The sequence below is a fragment of the Penicillium mononematosum genome (assembly GCF_028829835.1).
Source record: "Penicillium mononematosum strain IBT 11891 chromosome Unknown utg000002l:1.0-8112719.0:1.0-8118358.0, whole genome shotgun sequence".
Classification (NCBI taxonomy): domain Eukaryota; kingdom Fungi; phylum Ascomycota; class Eurotiomycetes; order Eurotiales; family Aspergillaceae; genus Penicillium; species Penicillium mononematosum.
This window is the reverse complement of record NW_026643272.1, coordinates 1,459,066-1,481,100: the sequence shown is the minus strand read 5'-3', so window position 1 is coordinate 1,481,100 and position 22,035 is coordinate 1,459,066. Positions and strand designations below refer to the sequence as shown.

Below are 22,035 nucleotides of genomic sequence, written 5' to 3'. Positions count from 1 at the left end.
TGACTAAGTACTCTTAGTATTGAATGACAGGTATTGCCACGGCCGAAGGACCAAACTCCACTATAAAACCGTTGCTCGGAGCAACCACTAGATGACAACACGCTCATGCATCAACAAATGAAATCGCTTCAAGGTGCCCCCCTCGGAGAATACCTGCACCCCCTACCCCATACAACTTGAGATCCATTCTTCGACTCCTCTACATTCCTTATTTTCGACAACTAACCAAGCTTACCCCTTGGCCTTGCCATTGCAGGGTGTCGCCAACTGCCTGACGTACCGGCCCCGCAAAACAGCTTCGCGATTTGGGGTTGATCCGACCCGACCTTCCAATATGGCTGCCTCCGACGGCGCTTCCTCGATCAGCGTTGCAGTCAGAGTCCGTCCTTTTACTATCAGGGAGGCAGCCCAGATCACACGATGTGACGAGGGTCCTCTGTTCCTCGGCGACGGTTCCCTCGCAGGTGCGCCGACACCGAAGCTTAACCAGAAGGGTATACGATCTATCGTTAAAGTAATTGACGACCGCTGCTTGTGAGTATTCTATGCATTATGAATATTGGGTCCAACATCCTAACTGGACTAGGGTGTTTGACCCCCCCAGAGGACAATCCTGTCCAAAAGTTCTCTAGGAGCGTGGTACCAAATGGTAAACGTGTCAAGGACCAGACCTTCGCCTTCGATCGCGTCTTCGACCAAAATACCTCCCAGGGAGAGGTATACGAATCTACAACACGCAGCCTGCTCGACAACGTGCTCGACGGATACAATGCGACGGTGTTTGCGTATGGAGCTACCGGATGTGGAAAGACCCATACAATCACCGGAACTGCCCAACAGCCCGGTATCATCTTTCTCACTATGCAGGAGCTGTTTGAGCGGATTGACGAACGGGCAGGCGAAAAGTCGACTGAAGTTTCACTTTCCTACCTCGAGATTTATAACGAAACCATCCGTGACTTGCTTGTCCCTAGTGGTAGCAGTGGAAAGGGTGGGTTGATGCTGCGGGAGGATTCGAACCAGTCAGTCTCAGTTGCTGGGCTCTCAAGTTACCACCCGCAGAATGTGGGTGAGGTAATGGACATGATCATGCGAGGAAATGAGCGCCGCACCATGTCTCCTACCGCAGCAAATGCTACTTCATCCCGATCGCATGCCGTCCTTCAAATCAACGTCGCGCAAAAAGATCGAAACGCGGACGTTAATGAGCCACATACCATGGCCACTTTCAGTATTATCGACTTGGCGGGAAGTGAGCGTGCCAGCGCGACACAGAACAGAGGAGAGCGTCTGTTCGAAGGTGCCAATATCAACAAGTCTCTGTTGTCCCTGGGAAGCTGCATCAATGCACTTTGCGACCCGCGGAAGCGCAACCATATCCCCTACCGTAACTCAAAACTTACTCGGTTACTCAAGTTTGCTCTTGGTGGAAATTGCAAGACAGTCATGATAGTCTGCGTCAGCCCCTCAAGCCAGCACTTTGATGAGACCCAAAATACCCTTCGTTACGCGAATCGAGCGAAGAATATCCAGACCAAGGTTACACGGAATGTCTTCAACGTTAACCGACACGTGAAGGACTTTTTGGTCAAGATTGACGAGCAAATGAATTTGATCAATGAGCTTAAAGCACAGGCAAAGGACTATGAAAAGGTGGCCTTTGCTAAATTCCGCAAGCAGGGTGAGAAGAAGGACGCTGTTCTGCGCGAGGGTGTCGCCCGGATTCGCAATGCTTACGAACACACATTGCCCGTGAGGCAAGAGAAGACCAACAACATGCTGAAACTAAGACAAATCGGCCGCAGAATTGGCATTTTATCGTCTTGGATTGCGGCTTTTGATAATGTTTGCGCCGCGCGCGAAAATGAGGAGGGATTATCGAACCTGTATGCTGTTCGCAAATCGGCGCAGGGAATCCTACTTGAACTGGAAGGTAGCAGACATCATTACAACCAGAAATTATCAAAAAACACCTGGGACCGAGCGGTGACCTCGGCGGTCGAGAACTCGGCAAAGCAGCTTCGAGAGTTCGATATTACGGATGACAGCGATTACGCCAATTTGAACCGAGAAGCAGAACTTCTTCGGTCCAATGCAGAGCGCGAAGCATTGACAGCGGTGATAGAACAGGACAAGGCTGGAGAAGCTGCTGCTGTACAGCTTCTGTTGCAAGCACAGTTCGAGATGATGAGCTCCATTGAGGATATCATGCAGCTAAACGCAAGCGAGGCTATTAAAAAGGGACGGGCGATCCTTACAAAGATGTTAGAGGATTGTTCAAACGTGGCAACCAACCTTGTCAAACCAGATGGCACCATGCCGTCTGTCCCCGAACGTCAGCTCTGCCAGGCCTCCTAGCCCCACGAAAACAAAGAAGCGCTTCAGCTTGGTGAGCTTGCCACCTGTATCGAATGCGAACCCCCCCAGTCACACTCACCCCTGCTGCTCCTGCCTCGCCAACTAAAGGCTCTCCCCGTCGCCGTAAAGGAACTGCCGGCCGGAAGAGCGTCAGCTTTACGCCAAAGAAAGTCCAGGTAAAGGTTCCCAAGCGATCCGTCCGATGGAAGGACGATGAGGAAGACGGCACCTTGACCGAGTTCCAAAAGACCCCTAAGAAGGTCGACTCCGCCGATGAATCCAGCTTCGAAGACTCATTGTTGCCGCCTCGATCAGGATCTCCCATTCCACGAAATATTCCGAGGGTTGTAAGCCCATCGGGTTCAATCTCTCCTACCCCCGATGAGCCTGCCGAATTCGCGGGGCCTGCCTTGAATGTTCAAAAGAACAACAGTCGCTTTAAGGCAGGATTTTTGACCAAGAAAACTGGCAGCTCACCATTGGCACCACCACCTTCATCCAGTCTTCCTCTTTCAAGAAGAGAGAGTTCCCCCCTTCGTGATATTGAAGGAAGCAGCTTTATGAACCGCACCTCGACGGAACGTCCATCACGGATTGCGGTTCGTAGTCCCAGCGGGAACTTCTCGAGCAGTCCAGTATCTGAAAACAGGGACAACTGGAAGTCGGACAAGGAAGAAGCAATAAAGATCAATTCGGCCATGCGACGTATGTCTAGTGGGCGGATCGCTAGTGGACAGTTTGGCGCTCAATCCTCCAATGCCATGCGAGTCCACCGTCGTCGCAGCCCGACTTCCAATACCTACGGAACTCCGCCAGCAGACAACCACATGTTCACCGCATCCCAAGCGCGGCGCATGGTGAAGAGCGAGAGAGAACACGACACTAAGCCTCGGGTCTTGAGTCCTCATACTCTCCCAGTCATGAAACACACGGGACGCCGCACAACTTTGGCGGAGACGGTCGACCTCGAAATATCAGCCTATCCAGCAGAGATGCCATCCGTCTCAGTGCGATGGCAGCGCCCCCTACTGACCACAACTCACAAGCGTGGTAGTGGATTCTGGTGACGGCTCCAAATCATTCATGAATGGTTTTGATTTTGTTCTCGATTGTTTGGAATTGGCGTTTTGTTGGCGCGTAACAGATACCACATCTTTTTTTTGTACATTCGTACGGAATTCTTATTTTATTTTGTCCTGTCATTTCTGTCTGTTGCATTTGTTGGTGTTCAGCAGGTCTTTGTACAATAACCATGACAATCGGATAGGGTTATCGGAAGCCCTAATCTTCAATCCCTTCCGGATTTCCCGTGCTGCTTTGTAAAGAAATGACGCCATCTCGAAGCTCCCATTCTCGAGCTCCCTTCTATTTCTTCTCTTTTACCCTTTTCTCCCTTTGTTTTTATTCTTTTATTCTTACATCTATTCTCCTCAAACTACTCCCTTTCTATTACTGCCACAGCACCCTGTACGGCCCCTTTCACTGCCGAACCCCCGACCATCCCCACTTATCAAGTACGTCTCCACCATCACCAGAATTTCAGATGACTTTCGCCGCCCCGATTGCCTCGAACCTTTTCTCACGCTTCTTCCGTTCCTTTTCCACCAGCCCAGCTTTTTCCCTGACTCCAGAAACACAATCCCGCAAAATGTCAGGCACAGAGACCGCGACCGTAGCAGCCGGCTGCTTCTGGGGCGTTGAGCACTTGTACCGCAAGAATTTCGGCAACGGCAAAGGCCTCCTTGACGCCAAGGTGGGCTACTGCGGTGGCGCAGTTTCGTCACCATCGTACCAAGCTGTCTGCTCCGGTACAACTGGCCGTAAGTGCTGTACTATCCAAGACAATAATAACGCGGAGTAGCTTATCGCGATCGCATCTTCAAATACTAATTATTTTTGCCCCTCCACAGACGCCGAGGCCCTCCGGATAGTCTTTGATCCCTCAATTGTCACCTACCGCCAGCTCCTCGAATTCTTCTACCGCATGCACGACCCCACAACAGAAAACCGACAGGGCCCGGATGTTGGCACACAATACCGCAGTGCGATCTTTACGCACGGGGACGAGCAACATAAGATCGCGGAGGAGATTACAGACAAAGTCAGCAAGCAGTGGTATAAAACGCCGCTGTCTACCAAGGTCCTGCCGGCAGGCCAGTGGTGGGATGCGGAGGAGTATCACCAGCTCTATCTTCAGAATAACCCTGCCGGATATGAGTGTCCTGCGCAGTATGTGTCCCTGTCCTTCGAGTTCCATTTTGATCAGGTTGCTAACTTCTTTCTTTTTAGCTTCATCCGACCTTTCCCTCCTTTGACGGATTGACTAGGTCCTAAATTGTAATCTACTTTAGTCTGTGTCTTCATAATGTCCGCGCGAATAAGATTGAATACAAAAGTCAATACCTATAATATGGAACTTTGTGCTTGTTCCTGGTTTCTTCTAGGCCCTGGTTTAGTGCATAAGACTACTTAGTTATAGGTCTTTTCTCTCCTAAAGGACTAGTTTGGAATAATTGTAAGTGTTTCGTAATGCACTTGGTGATGGATATAAGAGGTGATAGCGACGTTAACATACTGCTTCAGTGACTGGATGGGTTTTGGCTTTTGAAGGTGACCTTCTCTAGGTTTATCTTGCACAAGCCTATATATATGCAGAATGGAGGGTAAGGCTATAAGCTATTTACCATCTCCCTAGACCACTATTCCTCCAGGGCTCACTCTAAAGCTTATGTGCTATGTATGGATATATTCCAAGGTTGAAAATTCGCTATGCAGAATGATAGGCTTAAAGTATGGCTAAGCAGACCGCAAGCCCTGTTTCTTTCACCATAGTTGTATTTCGATTTATATTGATCAAAGGATACGTATATTGTTGGAAAGGATAAGATAACATTGTAAAAATGTAGGTAAAGGGGTATCAACTAAGTCTTAATTGTACATATGTAGTCTCATTGGCTTGCCCAGGCCGGGTCTGGTTGGTGGACCTGTTCCCATTCTGTGAGGAGGGCTGTATACATGTAATATTTAATTGTTGGGGGCAATTGCAGAGAGATTATGCTGCCCATATTCAGTATTCTGACCTTGAAATTGATGTTGAATGAGGCTCTATACGTTACGCCTAGAGTACCTGAGATCAACCTTGCAATTTTCCGGGTCCGTGCTTTTTCGGTCTTATCTAATCTTATCAGACACATGGGGTCAACAACCCCGTCTACGGGTGGACGGCAGCAGCCTCGGTCTCAGCCCTCGGGCACTTCCTCCCAACAGGACAGTCTCTTCCAACTCTCTGCAGTTGTCTACCATAGCCAGTCCCTCTCTTCATTATTCTCGGCATCAGCTCAGGTATATAGTCAATATTGCATCACAACGCCTTTCCACTGTTTGACGGAACTTGGTTCTTCCAGGGGACTGCCCGCAATGGCAACCATGGCTCCCATGGCTCTATACAACCAAACCGTGGATTTCCTCTCCGGTGCCTTCTCGAACAACCAGACTCACCTTCAGTTGCTAGCAGTGACTGGGGCTTCATTCACACTTGGTCTACTAGCTCGATCAGTTTTTCCTCGTAACGAATCGTCCCAGACTGTTCTGGTCTCGCCTCGATCGACAGTCTTGCCCGGCATATCCGAGTCGGAGAGACGCAAACTTCCGCTCCCGCCTGATGTATTTCCTGGTGCTCGTGATGTTGCTAGCCCGTATGGGTCGATGCGAGTGTATGAATGGGGCCCGGAAGATGGACCCAAGGTGCTGTTCGTGCACGGTATCACCACGCCGTGTATCTCGCTCGGCGGGGTGGCCCATGCGCTGGTGGATCGCGGCTGCCGTGTGATGCTATTTGACTTGTAGGTGTTGCATACAATCCAAAGCTTCGATTTTATAACTGACCTGAAGAAAATAGGTTTGGAAGAGGTTATTCCGATTGCCCTGCTGATCTTCCACAAGACGACCGCCTCTTCTCGACACAGATCTTGCTCGCTCTGACATCATCGCCTATCTCTTGGACAGGCGCAGAGTCCGGTAAATTCTGCCTTACCGGGTACTCTCTAGGGGGTGGCATTGCCGCTGCCTTTGCATCGTACTTTCCTCAGCTTCTGTCGTCATTGGTGCTCCTAGCCCCTTCGGGCTTGCTCCGCGATTCGCAAATCAGTTTCCAAAGTCGACTCCTTTACTCAAAGGGCCTTATGCCTGAGAATATCTTAGCATACTTGGTTACCCGTCGACTGAAAGCAGGCCCCTTGACCAGGCCCAAGCCAAAGAACAAGAAGCTCAATGCCGCGGATGTACTTTCCGAGGAACTGCCTTCTCAGAGAGCTGCAGCAACCCAAGTCCTGTCCCGAGCATACCCCCACATCAACATCCCGTCTACTGTGGAGTGGCAGGTGAATAATCATCCAGGGTTTGTCCACGCATTCATGTCTAGCATGCGTTTTGGCCCAATCCTGCGAGAGCGTCAATGGAACACATGGACTCGTCTTGGCGAGTATTTAACTGCAAAGAATGGCATCCCAAACAGTGAAAATGAGGAATTGGCAGACAACAAAGTTCACATTCTATGTGGCAACAATGATTCAATCATTGTCAGAAGTGAGCTTGTTCCAGATGCAACGGCTGCCCTGGGTGGCAACGTTGTCTTCAAGTTCTACGAGGCGGGACATGAGTTCCCCAGTACCAAGTACGAGGAAGTAGCATCTTACATTTTCGATTTACTTTGAACAAGGATACACGAAATATCCATTCTTGAGCGGGAGGTTTGGGGTATATTCGCATTGGTCTCTCGTTCGGTTCCATTTGATAGACCCGCTATACATGGAAGTTGGTGTTGGGTTATTCTTTTTTTTTAAATTCATTTGCTTTTATTTCCTAACTTCCAGACTTCAGAATCTCCTCCATGGCATTGAGTTGACTTGATAGCCCCGTGAGGTGTGCCGATCTCTCTAGCATCCGCGCACCGGCAAAGTAAGGGCCCTCAGAAGCTGGTGCTCGTGCAAATCGTTCCATGCTGCTGCGGATGCTTCCGGGTACTTGGCTGATGTTGTCTTGGCTTACGGCGTTTGGACTGGTGCTGGTGGCAACGCTGCGGAAAAGGCCGGTTAGTTGGTCGATACAAGGATGCATTTGAATATAGATATACTCACGTTGTGGTTATTGGCTCCGGAATAGACATTGTGTGTGGCTGGTTGGTGATAGATGTGAGGTTCTCACAGGATGCCCGGAGGAATCAAAGAGTCAAGTCACTGTGAAGTGGCCCAGTAGAAAGACAGAAGGTTGAGGTACTGTGGGGAGCGAGGTATGCGCTTGGCTTTGACCGGTATGTTTAGAAATGAGCCGTAGAGATGAAGAATTATTGAGTTTCTGAGTTGATGATGGCCAGAATACAACTGAGCATGAGCTCCTATATATACACTGCAGGTCTGACGCTATGCATGAGGACGGCATGCCTTTACGGCCGAACACGCGAGCTTGAGCTTCGCATCATGGTCCACATGGACATTACGAGCTAAACGAAGGAGGAAACAAGGAAAAGATCTTCATCGACTGCATAACCCCCACCTGCCATGGGCCTATGATGGCATCTCGACCCTTGAGCTCAAACGTTCGCCAAGGCTGAGTCTGCATGAACCATGCCGGTGCTGGGATTCCTTAAACGGCAAACTCCGAGGGCCCCATAGCAAAAAGCACATACCCGTTCGGCCCATATATGCAAAACAAGCGACAAGTCCGCTCTTATTGGCTGCAATGCAGGTAACCGGGCCGGGGCTAGGAGGCAGGTACCAGCCGCATGAGGATGCGTGGACCTAAGACCCGCTTTTACGATCATCCTGAGCGTAAATACAACATTCTTCTTCAGCACATGGCCAACCACATGTTTCAGGTCTAGGAATATCCACACATTCGACATATGTGCCACGGAATGAAGCGAGGGGGTCCAGTAAACATCAGTTCGAGTTTCTGCAAACGGATCTTCGACAGAGCTATCAAACAAGGGTCAAGATCACGATCTCCATTTGAAGAGACAGACGTCATTTTCAAGGGTCTAGTGCTCCTTGAAACAAACAGATCCCGAGCTATCCTTGGCGGCAAAAGCGCTTCGCAATGGCCGGCATCCTCGCGTGCAAACCTTCCAGGGTGAAACAATGTCGGAGGCTAACGTGGTCGATCACATGGCCAAGTATTAACCAGGGGCTCGGCTCTAAGAGGTCAAAAAGAGAAAATAAAATAAAACAAGGCTCACGCTGCTGCATTCCCGGCCCACGCGCGCCTGCTGCGTGTTTCCTTCATTTCCCTTTCTTGACATCAACGCTGTAGATCCACCAACGGCGAGTTGGAATTAGGGCACTCTACTCTTGGCGCAAGATATTTTGATAGTAACAGGTCCATACCAGTCATACCTTGCCAGCCTTGGGCCTTAATGGTCATTTTGCATCGCCATGATTACAAATACAGGAATGTTTAGGTACTGTGCCAAAATCCGAAGATCACCGAAATGCGAGTGACTTATTTTCGGAAACTCGAAATTGGAGGGTACCTAAGAAAAGGGGGCACATGTATTGCCTTGTTAATGCCGATTATGACGAGTCCAAAGACTGGAAAGTCTCAGGACTGCCACTGAGACCTGAGCCTATTCGCTAATCAAAGGGCTCAATCTTCAATCATTCGTTTACGAGACACGCAACGAGCTTGAGGGTCTGGTCAAAGGCTAACTGAGTGTGCTGACGCTGATCCCTATGTGGTAACAAAGTCTCCTCGGGGATAACAGAATTCTGCTATACTTTGCGGACCGAGGGCAGTGGACCGTACCGCGTACACTAACTATACAGATATACGCGCATTATTGGCTTTCTTTTTCAGTTTTTGGCTAAGCCCAAGCCACTATCGCCATATGGAAACCAGTGTTTCAGGATAATAAGGTTGCTTTTCCCACGCGTATCCAAATTTGCTCATTCCCCTAAGAAATGTTTGGCTAGGTCTCCTGTTTATGCAAGGCACGTCCGCGGAATTCCAGCAACCTTATCTTCATATGCTACACCTCGGTCACTTGGCTCGCTAAGCCCGAACCCCTCAAGCCGATCATTAGTCTCAGGTCAGCTGATCCGGTGGTACGGAGTACATGCGTTGGCGTTGCAGTTCGTGATATGCAACTCCACAGCGATCTCAGCCCTGAGAACTCGAGGCTAAGAACTCATCCCTTATTTTAGACTGAAACGCAGCCCCTGAAGCTTACAGAAACTCAATGGGACCCTTCTTCTAAGGGTGCTCTTCTTGATGTTACCTATCATAAAAGAAAAAGCAAAAACTTGTCCCAAAAACGGATCATCCAAGGGGGGAAATTGACTAGGGCGTTGACAGATGAGGAAGGGATCGTCCACATAGCTTCCTCTTTGGGACATTTGATGCACCTCGGCAATCACTACAGGACCCTTCAGTCTAAAACACAACTCAATAGTTCATCTTCATCCACAGTGGGCTTCGGTATAGATTCCGAAAGCGTATGTAGCTACAGCTTGTTACCATCGCAACTCGTGCTGCGAACATAGCTATGCTACGAGATCGAAATAACGAGTCGACTCTGAAACAGCTAACAGATATTGGGAATGTACTCCGTACCTAGATGGCTTTTTTTCCCACGCGCATGAACGTGGTCAATGCAACTTGTTTAATCCAGCGGTTCTTCCTTTGCCGGTAAGCTGTTTTATCAAACTGCCGGCCTCGGCCACATCCCTCGTGTTTAAACAAGGGATCTTTCGGAATCGGAAGGTACTCACAAGGTCCGTCTTGGTCCAGCTGACGAGTCTATTTTAGACCTTGGAATGGCATAGTCGAGGTGTGTCTAAATGAGGATCGTAATCTGCTCAGCCTTGGCTAAAACGCATGTAATTTGATATTAGGCTCGCAAATTGGTTGCATGAATCAAGGGATGACAGCACAGCCGCATCCCTGGTATGCCCTTGGACTCATTATGTGAATGCTGGGACTGTGAAACGATTTTGACAGTAATTCGACACTTTAATTTTATTTTAGAAGTTAGTGTAAAAAAAGAAATCCAGGGTGATAATCCAATCCTTACATTGCTCGGCCAGACAAATATGTACGTATCATCACACATCTTGAAACATATGCCATGTGAATCAAATCAAATTATGAAGAGTGCAAACAGTGAGAGCACTCGTCACGTTATTTTTCTCCTCGGCTATATCCAGCATTGGCAAGGGTATCAAATCGTACGTAGCAACATGTATTCCGCAAAGAACCAGGCCACCAGACATGTAGAAATGAGGGATGTCAGTCCATCCCATGATCCTCAGTTTTTCGTTGTCTTGTACCAACTCCTCGTTCTTTTTTATGGCTTCCATGCTGGCTCGGTTTCTTGATGGGTTTCCACATCTCGGTGGTCATTTTTGCCAGCTCCAGAGGACCACATCAATGGTTCTTCTCCTTGGGTAGTTTCTGTTACGGTTAAACTTCTGTCTACTTTTGGCTCATTTCTGGCCGTTGAGACCCTTGTGCTGTTACGACACCATGGGAAATTCCTCATCCCGGTGGTCACCATTGATGATCACCGGCTCTGATTATGGCTTATAAGTTACTAACAAGGCTTAGAGCAGAGCAGATCCTTTGGTAAAGGAGCCAGCTTTGGCGCACTCTTGGACATCTCTAGTCCTCCAATGAGACGGCTTGATAACGCGAGTTTCGATCAGGGCAACCACCTTGCTAGTTTGTACTGGATATGTCCAATCATCCTTGGTTTGCAGAAGAACATGATTCATACCGAGACAAACCCCTTGAATAGTATCCCAGTGACCATCAAATTCTCCAGTCTTTGGTTTTTTGGGACTCGAAGGAGTCTGAAAGACTTCGTTCCCTGTTTGCTATGCGGAAACCAGCAGTACAGCGTGCCACTGCAGATCCTGCCTGCCATGGAATCCGGAGCAAGTATTGTGTCTATTCACACCCCTACCTTCCACCAAAGATATGCTGCCTGTGTCTCAACACGGGTTAGGGCAGGAGGGTGTCCATGTACAGGCAAAGATTGTTGAAATGCTAGTCCGGAAAATCCCCCCAACTTAAGCTTGTGCTGTCGAGCTACCAGCCTTGCGGTGCTGTTGAATTGGACTTGGCGAGTGACACGGCCAAGCAATAGTAGGTAGAAGTACAAACATTGTGCATGTCCGAATGTGGCGATGAAACATGCAGATTCAAGAACATAGGAGGAAATAGGAAAGGGATCTAGCTCGGAAAGTCGGCCACACGATCTATCTTTCCTTAAGGTTCCCTACCTACATACATGCATGTATGTTGTAACCTACGCTTGGACGTCCATGTCCACGGTCCTGGGGCCCACGGGTGCTCTGCATAGGTACATAATCACCTGGGCATCTGAGAAGCTTTACGCCTGGCCTAACTCCTACGGCTGCCAAATGCAGTGGCGGTAATATCAGAGAATGGAAGATTTAAGTAGTAGGTGTTGTTCATGGTCAATGTAAGACAACACAGTAAGGAACTTTTAGAAATATAGTATCTGGCTCGAGGCCAAAGGCCGAAACGTCAATTTTGAATATGTACAATAACCACCCGAAGCACCGATGCGCCAATGCAGTAGTAGAAATCTCGCTTCAAAACCTTTGAAAATGGGAAAAAAGAAAACAGAAAGATAGAGAAATCCGCTCTAAATCCTCAAGATTGTCGTCGAGTACGGTCATAGCTGGCGGGGAAGAGCGGCAGCGAAGGGTCCACAACATCATTATATGGTCTTCTGGCCGCCATTGACACATCTTCGTCACTGGGTGGAGCAGTGACAGCGCGCGTAGGATGGGGGTGGCCTTCTGCATCCTCCTCGCCTCTTGCGATCTTCTCGAGGGACGACAACTCGGTCGTCGTTCCGGTGCGAGACCAGCGGAAAGAGTCGCGGTCGTCGCTAAGGGGTTTGTACTTGGTGTCGGGCTTCTTGAAGAAAATGGCGTAAACCATACCAACCAAAAGGTAGATCAGGAGCACAAGAGTGAATAGCGCATTCAGGATGAAGAAGATTACTCCCAGGATACCCGTCATGAGCTCAGGTTGGTCAAAGACATCTGAGAAGACGAGCAGGAAGATCGTGTTGAGGGAATTGAGTACCGTCATCGTGATTGCAACGACATTTGCCCCCTTGCTCATGAACGGCTTGATTATGGCAGTTGCGAGCATCATGGCGAGTTCCAAAACGAGAAGAACGATCGACTGTGCAACCGGTGAGGGCTGAGCGAAGGCGATAACCATTCCTTTAACAATGGTGTAGCCCAGAGCTGGGACAAGGAAGTAGTAGACCGGGGCGCGGTAGTAGATATACAGGAAGCCCCATTGGTTCAGAGTGGCAGGGTCGGAATAGAGCGTGTACGCGGGTGTGTTGTGCTGCTGTTTCGATCGAATCGCGCGTTGGAACACCTTGAATGCAGCAAAGGCTAAGACAGCGGTCGTGACCAGCCACATGGTAATGGCCAAGACAATTTCGGCAGCTGAATCCCGACGAGTCAGTTCCCAGAGACACAGGATACACATCTGTGGGTATCCGATGCAGGCCAGTCGGAAGAAGGTACTGCGGAGAACTGTTTTCCAATCGGCAGTGACAGTGACAGCGCGATCTAATTTGGGAAGCAATGTCTGCTTTTTGGCTAGAACAGCTCGGACGACCAGGACCAGACCTACACAAGCGACGACAACTGCGGTGATGAAGTAGTAGAATAGATATCCGGTCATAAAGATGTTGGTCAGTTCGATGGAATCACGAATTCCAACCCGTTCAATACCGCGAAGAAGAATTTGGCTCCCTGGCTCTGCGTCTCTGCGATGAATCATGGAACGCTTCTGCAGCACAACAGATATGGAACCGGCGGATGTCAACACAGCCGAGGGTATACCCCCAGTGGCGCGTTGAAACCAGGTCGCAATTGTCTGCAGAGCATCCGACCGTACAATTCCCAAGCTCCATTGCATGTTCTGAGTCCATGATTGCACAAAGGGCGGCAGCTTCATCGAACACATCCCAGCCATTGCCTGTGTCTGAATGAATCCGAGAAAGGCGAGCGATCGGAAAGCCAGATGGGTTGCCGTGTTCGAATGGCCGAGAAGCGATATGATCGTGGAGGTGACGAGACCGAGACCGGTTATGATGGCGAGTGTCCATGACACACCAGCCTGGTAGACTGATTTTCCATTGCGGACACGGGTCTCCAAGCAGGTGATCTGTTTACCTCCATTTTTGTATTTGAGCTTAAGGCGAATGACTGCATCGATGTCTGGGACGCTATAGGCGATCGCTATGACGTAACGGTTAGTAAGAGCTGCATTTCCCGGGGCCGGGTTTTTTGGGTCGAAGCCCGGAAAGATTCGCAAGGAAGTGTAGACGAACATGGTATTTGTGAGAGAACACTGTCACCCAATGTTTGAGTGATTGTGGGAATTTGCAGTTCGATGGCTTTCATAGGGCAAAATACCGCCAGGTCAAGACTGCATGGATCGAACGTCTTGGTGAACGCTTTGTATCCATATACCAAGAGGTCCACATCAATATACACTTCTCCGGCCACTTCAGAATAGCCATCAAAGGCGATGCTTATGGACTTGTTGGATGGTGTGAATACCGCGTTGAAGTTATTCACGGTCACTTCGGCACTGTCGGAACATTGTGTAAGCCCGGTGGCTTGGATGAGATTCTCTGCTTGTACCAGCTGCAGACTCTGGAGGATGAGGATGAAAACCCCGAAAAGGGAGCCATTCAGTTGCATGGCGACAAAACGAGTGAGTGTCAAAAAGAGAAGATGGGGATTTCTTTCTTTTTCTTTTCCTCGATTTTCCTGATATCATCCAACTCCACAGTACGACGTAAGCGCTCAGTGTGGAGCCAAGAGATCGCCCAGGGTCGCGCGGTGAAACAATACTCTCAGGCAACCAGCATTCACAAAACAACGGATTGGACTTGGCTTTATTATCTACATGATGCGGTACATCGGAGTCGTGATCAACGGTGTTCCTTTGTTACCTTGGTTATCCCAGCCTCTTGCCTCTCTACATTGCCCCAGCCCCCAAAGGTCTAGACGATCATGTCGATTCCTACTATATTGTACGGAGTTCTCCATAGTGAAAATCTCTTTCGGCCTATTCTCGCAATTTTCCAGGCACAAGGCCCAGGAATCAGCCAATGCAACATGAAAAACTCCCGGCCGCCACCGGTCAGCAGGGCCAGATTAGTTCCGCAAACAGCCATCTTTACCAACTCCCGAGGTTCACATCTGAACTTCTATTCTTAGGCAAGTTACAGTTGACACATTCCAGGGAAACACTTGGCTTTGAGTTTATACAACATAGTGTTGTCCAGGTGGTCTGGTCTTTCCGTGAGCTTCCTGATTATCAGCTGATCATTCCCCTTTTAGGAAGTCTCAAAAGGATCTGATTTCCCCTAAATTTAGAATGGGGGCGATTGCGTTTTGAGGCCATCCATGTCTCTCATTGGACAATCTAAGACTGGTGTTAATGTCCAACCAATAGAAATGCTCTCACATCTGGAACTTCATCAACTTCACTGCCCCAATGGGGAGATTATGATCTGGAGCTAACCCGTCCATCATTTTAGCCAAGTTATGGAGTGGGCGAGACCACACTACAATATATCGTGGAAATATATTGATTGATAATGCTTTTTTCGTACATATACTTGAGACACCGGGTCTTAATTACCTTGGTTTCTCCTACACATCTAACATCAAAAGTATTTCAGCCATGCGACGAGGACAAAGCAAACTTAAGATTCGCTCGATCAATCAGACTTACCAACCGACAATCACTGCGATCCCTAGCATCTACATGGATATGCAAAACGTGGCTTTGTGCTGCGTACAACTTGGTGAAGCATGACGGTCAACTCCAACAATACACCGCAACAAGTCATCATACCCTCAAGTCAACGTTATCTGCACTGGCGACAGCTTCAAATATGCATTGGAGGAATTGAGAATCCATGAACTCCCATCGTGCCCGACATATCTCATTCGCCTTCAATAATATGTGCTGCTGATCTATACCCTACAGGGCCATCTCGTGGCATGACGTAGCCACCAGCCCGAACCTTAGGATCGAGAATGAACGGCGGCAAAGGATCGGCAAAGGATGAGCAAAACGACGATCCGACGAGCTTTTTACGCCAAGTGATATCATATTTTAAAGTGTACGAATGAATTTTACCTTGTTGCCCAACTCACTACGGAGTACTCCTGTGCATGCTACCCATTAGATCTGTCATTGGACAAGCGAACTAGCAATCACCAATCCAAAAGATCATCATAGACGCTGTCATGGCAATGGATGTGTCCTTTGCCTATGATAGAGCCCCCGCATCCTTTCTCCGTCTTGTCAAGACTCCACCTGAATAGTGTCTATTAGTCCCTTCCCACGCGAGCATGCGTGAAGTTTGGCCTCAAGTAGAGCGCTTTGGTTTATCGCTAATAAAAGACGATGCAGGAGTTTGCTTATTGATTCGTGCTGGGACTGATGTCTTCGGGGCACATTTCTTTTTAAAAAAATTCATTAAATGCACACCAATCTATGTCGCGTCTATACATCGTGATCTTCTGTACAAAGTCCATAACTAACAAATTCTATATATCCTCTATCGCCATTTTGTAACCATATCGCTCGATTTTGTCTCTCTTCATTTTAAGATGCAGCAATTGAACCAGTGTTCTCCTCATGGTACGAGGTCTCCTTGACTTCATATCGGAACTGCTCCTCCTCTTCCGCGAGGGCGGCTTTGAGGATACCGTTCGCTCTCCAGACGGGCTTGCAATCAAACAGACGATCCACCTTTTCAAGAGGGATACCGCTGGTCTCAGGGATGAGGAAGAAGGCGAAGAAGAATGCCAAGAACGACAGTGCAGCGAAAAAGAAGTACACACCGTAGTGCATCGTGGCGAACATTTGTTCCGTGAAGCGGGAGACGAGGAAGTTGAAGAGCCAGTTACTCGCAGTCGTGGCGGCCTGAGCCAGGGAACGGAAATTGGGGTCGAAGAATTCCTAATAACTTGTTAGGGGAATGTTTAATTGTGGATGGTAATACGCAATGACTTACAGAATTGATAACCCAAGGGGTACCATTCCAGGTAGGGGTATAGACCGCAGTCCATAGGTAGAAGAAGAAAATGGCCGCAATGCCTCCGCCATTCAGAGATGTGCTGGGGTTATCTTCGGGCTTGACAACACAGATGTAGGCTCCGATTACCCACATGCAGAGCGATCCAGTCACGGCACCAACAAGGAGCAGGTTGCGCCTTCCAAATTGGTCGACCAGGAACAGAAGCCACACGAAGGTCATGACGGCTTTGATCACACCGAATATACCGGTCATCAGGTTAACAGTGTTAGAGTCAACACCAATCTAAGGAACATAAGTCAGCATGATTAATTGATCATTAGAAATGCATCAGATGAAACGCAATCATACCGATTTGAAAATGGTAGGCGAGTAATAGTTGATGGCATTGATACCGGAGCCGTTTTGCCAGAAGAAGAGCATGCAGCCCAGCATGAGACGGTACATAACGCTCTTGTTAGTGGCGAGAGCCTGGAAGGGCTTCCAGAAGCCAATACCGATAGAACTCTTCTGGTGCTCAAGAGCCTGATCGATAGCAGCAACCTCTTCGGTGATATACATGTCATCGGCCGCCAATTGGCGGATCCAGCAAAGATTTTCCATCGCTTGGCGGCGGCGGTCCTTGAGGAACAGCCAACGAGGGGATTCTTTGATCCACAAGGCACCTAAGAAAAGCAGACCGGATGGGACGAGCTGGATGGCGAAGGGGATGATCCATTGCTCGTGGGTCTGGGGCATGTGTTGCTCAACACCATACTAGCATATCTTGGTTAGCTTTGAATGCGAAGATGGAACCGGGAGCAAAAGCCGGCGAGAGGCAGGGAGACTCACATTAATCCAAAAACCCAACATTCCGCCTATCTGCCAGCCAAGCTCATACAGACCGACGAGCCGTCCTCGGATGGCAGGTGGCGCTAGTTCGGAAAGATATATGGGAATAATGTTCGAAGCAATGCCGGTGCCCAGACCGGACAGCACACGACCAGCGTAAAGAATACCCAGTCCTCGGGCACTGTTGGCACCGAGTTGTAATCCGGAACCGAGAAAGAATACGGTGGCAGCAACAGCCAAACTCCATTTGCGGCCGATGAAGTGGCCAAGGGCATATGTGCCCAGGGCGCCGAAAAAGGCGCCAGCAATGAAAAGTGAGACGATGTTCTCGCTAATCAAATTTCGTTGTGGGGTGGACATCTCGTCGAGGCCGAACTCCTTCATGAAGGAGGCGAGTGTAATCGTTGTACCGATGAAGGCACTGGTATAACCGATCATATTGGAACCACATGATGCAATGCCAGCGAGTGCATACACACGCCAGTTGTAAACGGACTTGGGCGTTGGCCGATCCTCAGCAAGTGTGAGAATGCCCATGGCTGAAGAGGTGACAGCTCCGGCTGCGAGGTAGAGTTGAAGGTCAGGGCGAGAAGAGTAAAAATTTTGCTCAAAGACAGATGGAGGAAAAGAAAGCCAAAAGGTGCTAGAATGGGCCCCTAAGTAATACCCGATATCCTAATGGACTGTGGGTGTGGAAATTCCCCAAAGCTCCCCACAATACGTCGCCTAAAACCCCATAGACCGGGGCAGTATAATATGGGGTTCAAGCGTGAGGCTACGATACGGCGATGATTACTCTGTACAGATGCATGAAGATGTCCATGAGTGGGAACATTGGCCGGGGTAGCGTTTTCCCCGGGAAACATTCAGCCGGCAAACACATAAGCTTTATATAGTATCCAGCGTATATCAAACTGGATGCAGTCACTAAGAATTTTTTGTTCCTTATTTCAGGGTGTTCCCTTGAGAGCCGTAGGTGGTAGACAAGTTTGTAGCATGTACTTTTGCTTTCGTGCCAGAGACGAGTTTTACGGGTTTAGCCGTTCGAGTCTGTATATTATTATATGCGGGCGCCGGTGAGGCCCATCTCCCCTGGTGACTGATTATCTTCTCTCTGGTTTGGGCGGAACAGGCCCAAACTGTAGTGTGGAGAGACTGGCACAGCGAAGTCCCGCTTGCTAAGTGAATACCCCATCATCTGTTTCCCCCAACTGTTCTAAGCATGCAAGAATATTCGTTCGACTCCTTACTCCGTATAGGGGAGAACACTTAACCACATGTGGAGCCGGAGTTTTGCCGAGCACTCGGGAAGACGAATACCGTCCGTCTGCTATGTCAGAAGAGCGACACCGACGGGTAAAAGTCTAATTGATCCCGACTCGGGATACTAACCGAAGCTGGACAGATATACAAGGAAGAATTTTTGACTGTATTGCTACATACTGTGCTTACACAACATAGGAAGAACCCTTCAAGTTGCATAATGACTTATCCCTACCTGGAATCCCACACTTTCACAATATCCCCTGAAGCGGCAACAGAGGACCCGCCCGGGATAGTCATTTGCACTAAATGTAATTCCGGGGTTGACATCCAGAGGCCCCAGGGACCGGATTACCGACAAATAGATATATGAGTGACTGTGCCCATCCAACAAAGTTATACGGTTACTATATAACCCTAATGTTGTTGCCGGTGATGTTAATGACAAGAACTATACAAGCTCTTTTCGGCCCGGTCCCGGCTTGGAAGGATGCCGTGGCGTTACCGCCCAGCCTTGGTACTCAAAAATGCACTATTGAAATCGACGTTAAACGGCGAGCAGCCTTTACCCGAAGAGTTATACAAACTAACTTTTAGAGTAAAGGACTCCTTGGCACTAACCTGTCTCGACCCATTAGCGATATCCCAGGGGTGCTCAAGAATTCCTTGATCCGAAAGATCCACAAATGCAATTTTCGCCGTAAAGCCGACAGGGGACTGACTACGCGGCGTGGGGGATGAGAACGTACCGTGTATCACAGATTGCGGGGATCATGCTCAGTTTGACTGATCTTTCAGAAACTGGACCGTTACGTTACATACCTGAGGCCCCTTGGGAAAGTGCAAATGTCCCAACCGTGAAGTTTAACGAATTCCCTGGTATTGCCTGTCCTGTTGGCAGCGACTTCCAATATGACAGCCGCTGGAGCACCAAATTTCCACAGAACATCATTCCTCCTATTGGCTACAGGGCCAGGCCTCGAGTTGGTCTATGCCTGTGCGGAAGTCACAGGAATGGCACCCCGGGATAGTGTTCGGCCATCCGCGCCGGCAGTTTCCAGACAGCTCGGCTTATAAGAATTATTTTCTTTTTCAATAAAACACTTGGCATAGCTTGAACCAAAACTTGTAGATCGATATCCGCCCAGCTTGGAAGCGATGTGAAACGTGCAGCATGGATTTGCTCCTTGTCTTGGTCGCTATGTCGTTTGGTTTGGTCGCTCTTTTAGGATATTCGGGGTATGCTTCCATCACTAGCACTCAATACACCATTGATGCAGTTGCTGGGTCGCAGGAACATCGTACCAGACTTCGAATTTGGTTGATACCAAGAATAAAAGCTCCAGACGTGCCAGGCAGCTACAAAGCATCGTGGGCGGGAACCCACCCGGCGAGGCGGCGCGACTCATTTGTTCTGTGCCTATTCCGCTGCTGTCCAGCTTGTGGATTATGAATGGCTAGGTTTCAACATACGAAATTGAATGTGACTTTCTCTCGACAGAAATCAATTTGGGGGATGAAACTAAGTCTCCACGCATCAGAGCTGGGCGAGGAACGCGAACAACGCGCCACGGTCGCATTTGATGCGGATGTCATGGCAAAGATTTTTGACGTGCAAGGATATTTTGTGTATAGTCTCACAAACGAATGTGTCCAGAGAAAAGTTCACAAAGCACAAACGATTGGAAAGTCGTGCTGGATATCGGGAACCTGGATGATACCAGTATCCTGGAAGGTCTGCTAACTGGAGGGATGTCGATTCATGTCGTATCAAATATAGCCTGTGTATAAATTGTCCATAGGTGATTGTTGCTTTGGCCATGGAAGGTTGAAAAGAGAAATTAGGAAACCTGAGGCATAAGTATTGACAATTATTGCCTGAGGCAGCAACACGTGCCAACAACCTTTGGTGCTTGAAGTCACGCTATGTCAACACAAACCGCCTGTGTCTCCTTGGGCTGTCTCCTTGGGCCTCAAACGCTTGATTTTCCAAGAGTGGCCGATTGTGTCGGTAATTTTGTGGAGACGCCGTTTCCCGGATCATGATCACATCCAAAGCGGGGCATTTCCAAATCTGCGACTCTTATCGGTTGGAGACATGCGAATCTCAGCGCGTGTCGAGTAATTCAAAACACGGTGTGAGAGAATCAGGTATGTTTCACTAGATTATAAATAGCTACATGAGCTAATCACGTCTTGACAATCCGGTAGAAAAGCAAACATTGAAATAAAGGATTGAACACCTTATTGTCCATCAGAATGGAGAACCGAGTGTCTCTCGGCTCTATCCAAAAGGCCGTCTGGGACGGGCGTTTGCCACTGGAGATTGTTCTAGCTTCATCAGAAAGTCGAACCTTTGACAAAACGGATCCATATCTTGTATGTTTGTCCTCGAAGCATTTCATGTGCGCAAATGCTAATCTCAGTTGCTAGATCTCATATCCGCGCATCTCATATCTTCCCTCGTTGCTACCCAAGCTTCGAGCTTTCTTCTCAAATTTTTTGATAGATCCAAACTCCCAGTCTCACGATGGCTGGTTTGAGTTTGAGGAGTGCCTCTAAAGTGGCACTACCCAGTCGGGTTGTTATTCGACCTCTATGCAGGGGTAGACCCGGCCTCAAAGACCGCCGCCAGAGATAACGAGTCTCCTGGTGACGGGTCATCGCTGCCCTGGCGTCTGATAGTGCACTTTAGCGATTGGCCTCCTGACCTTGTTCGGCTTGATGCTGATGGAATGGTCATGAACGACGCCTTCATAAACAGTGTGAAAGAGGCGGATTTCCTACGAAACGGTACAGCCAAAGGCATCATGAGTCTCTCAAAAGAAGACTCATCAGGACTTTGGAATGCCGTTCAAGAAGGTGAGTCAGGCATTCTGTGTGGAGGTTCCTCTACTCCATCAAGTGTACAGACCATTCTAACGCCAAAGAAACACAGTCGATATTCTTTCCTTTCAGCGCATATCAAATATCCTTCTTCCTCAGCTGTCACAACCTTTCCGCAATGTCCCTATCCGGATTTTCTTACCACTCCTACCTGATGCCGGGTCTTCTTCCCTTAAAGTGGTACAATCGCCACTTCCTCCTTCAATACCAGCGTCGAGTATGCAATCGAGTCAAATGCTGAGCTCGCGGAGCGGTTCCACCCTCCAGCCTCAAACTGTCGGGACTGTCTTGCACACCTTGCTGCCAAATTTATTTCCCAGTCGGAGAACCCCTGTCCTTGCAAAGCCCGTATTACACGGTGCTGTGATACCGATGTCTGCCCCGATCGAGGAGGTTGTGAGGAGCTCTGCTTATGGAGATGGGTGGGCATATATAGTCGTTCGCATGATGGGCTGAACCAACCTAATGTATAGCAGAGTTTTGTCTATTTGATGACTCGCCTACGGAGCCTTTACTTTCTTTGATTCCGATTTCCAATATCGAATTGTATACGTACTACTCGTCTCCAAGAGAACGAGGCT

The 22,035-nt window shown here is 48.8% G+C and overlaps 8 protein-coding genes across 8 annotated transcripts; 5 read left to right on the top strand and 3 right to left on the bottom strand.

Annotated features, from left to right (window-relative positions):
- Window positions 1-334: 334 nt before the first annotated feature.
- On the top strand, window positions 335-3,425 carry N7519_002307 (kinesin family protein; the record flags this gene model as incomplete). The annotated part of the gene is made up of 3 exons (XM_057289085.1): window positions 335-494; window positions 587-2,335; window positions 2,428-3,425. 3 exons carry the CDS (start codon window positions 335-337, stop codon window positions 3,423-3,425), a joined length of 2,907 nt encoding a protein of 968 aa, XP_057150287.1.
- A 581-nt stretch (window positions 3,426-4,006) lies between these two features.
- N7519_002306 (peptide-methionine-S-sulfoxide reductase) lies at window positions 4,007-4,681 on the top strand (the record flags this gene model as incomplete). The annotated part of the gene is made up of 3 exons (XM_057289084.1): window positions 4,007-4,178; window positions 4,269-4,587; window positions 4,648-4,681. The coding sequence occupies 3 exons, from the start codon at window positions 4,007-4,009 to the stop codon at window positions 4,679-4,681; spliced, it is 525 nt and encodes a 174-aa protein (XP_057150286.1).
- Window positions 4,682-5,775: 1,094 nt separating this feature from the next.
- On the top strand, window positions 5,776-7,070 carry N7519_002305 (alpha/beta hydrolase; the record flags this gene model as incomplete). The annotated part of the gene is made up of 2 exons (XM_057289083.1): window positions 5,776-6,200; window positions 6,257-7,070. The coding sequence occupies 2 exons, from the start codon at window positions 5,776-5,778 to the stop codon at window positions 7,068-7,070; spliced, it is 1,239 nt and encodes a 412-aa protein (XP_057150285.1).
- Window positions 7,071-7,218: 148 nt separating this feature from the next.
- On the bottom strand, window positions 7,219-7,522 carry N7519_002304 (uncharacterized protein; the record flags this gene model as incomplete). The annotated part of the gene is made up of 2 exons (XM_057289082.1): window positions 7,219-7,432; window positions 7,494-7,522. The coding sequence occupies 2 exons, from the start codon at window positions 7,520-7,522 to the stop codon at window positions 7,219-7,221; spliced, it is 243 nt and encodes an 80-aa protein (XP_057150284.1).
- Window positions 7,523-12,030: 4,508 nt separating this feature from the next.
- On the bottom strand, window positions 12,031-14,117 carry N7519_002303 (transient receptor potential ion channel family protein; the record flags this gene model as incomplete). Its single annotated transcript, XM_057289081.1, has 2 exons — window positions 12,031-13,649; window positions 13,742-14,117. The coding sequence occupies 2 exons, from the start codon at window positions 14,115-14,117 to the stop codon at window positions 12,031-12,033; spliced, it is 1,995 nt and encodes a 664-aa protein (XP_057150283.1).
- A 1,924-nt stretch (window positions 14,118-16,041) lies between these two features.
- Window positions 16,042-17,842, bottom strand: N7519_002302 (sugar porter family MFS transporter; the record flags this gene model as incomplete). The annotated part of the gene is made up of 4 exons (XM_057289080.1): window positions 16,042-16,398; window positions 16,454-16,759; window positions 16,826-17,230; window positions 17,306-17,842. The coding sequence occupies 4 exons, from the start codon at window positions 17,840-17,842 to the stop codon at window positions 16,042-16,044; spliced, it is 1,605 nt and encodes a 534-aa protein (XP_057150282.1).
- Window positions 17,843-19,742: 1,900 nt separating this feature from the next.
- On the top strand, window positions 19,743-20,029 carry N7519_002301 (uncharacterized protein; the record flags this gene model as incomplete). Its single annotated transcript, XM_057289079.1, has 2 exons — window positions 19,743-19,807; window positions 19,849-20,029. 2 exons carry the CDS (start codon window positions 19,743-19,745, stop codon window positions 20,027-20,029), a joined length of 246 nt encoding a protein of 81 aa, XP_057150281.1.
- Window positions 20,030-20,827: 798 nt separating this feature from the next.
- Window positions 20,828-21,910, top strand: N7519_002300 (autophagy protein 5; the record flags this gene model as incomplete). The annotated part of the gene is made up of 3 exons (XM_057289078.1): window positions 20,828-20,947; window positions 21,133-21,430; window positions 21,507-21,910. The coding sequence occupies 3 exons, from the start codon at window positions 20,828-20,830 to the stop codon at window positions 21,908-21,910; spliced, it is 822 nt and encodes a 273-aa protein (XP_057150280.1).
- Window positions 21,911-22,035: the final 125 nt, after the last annotated feature.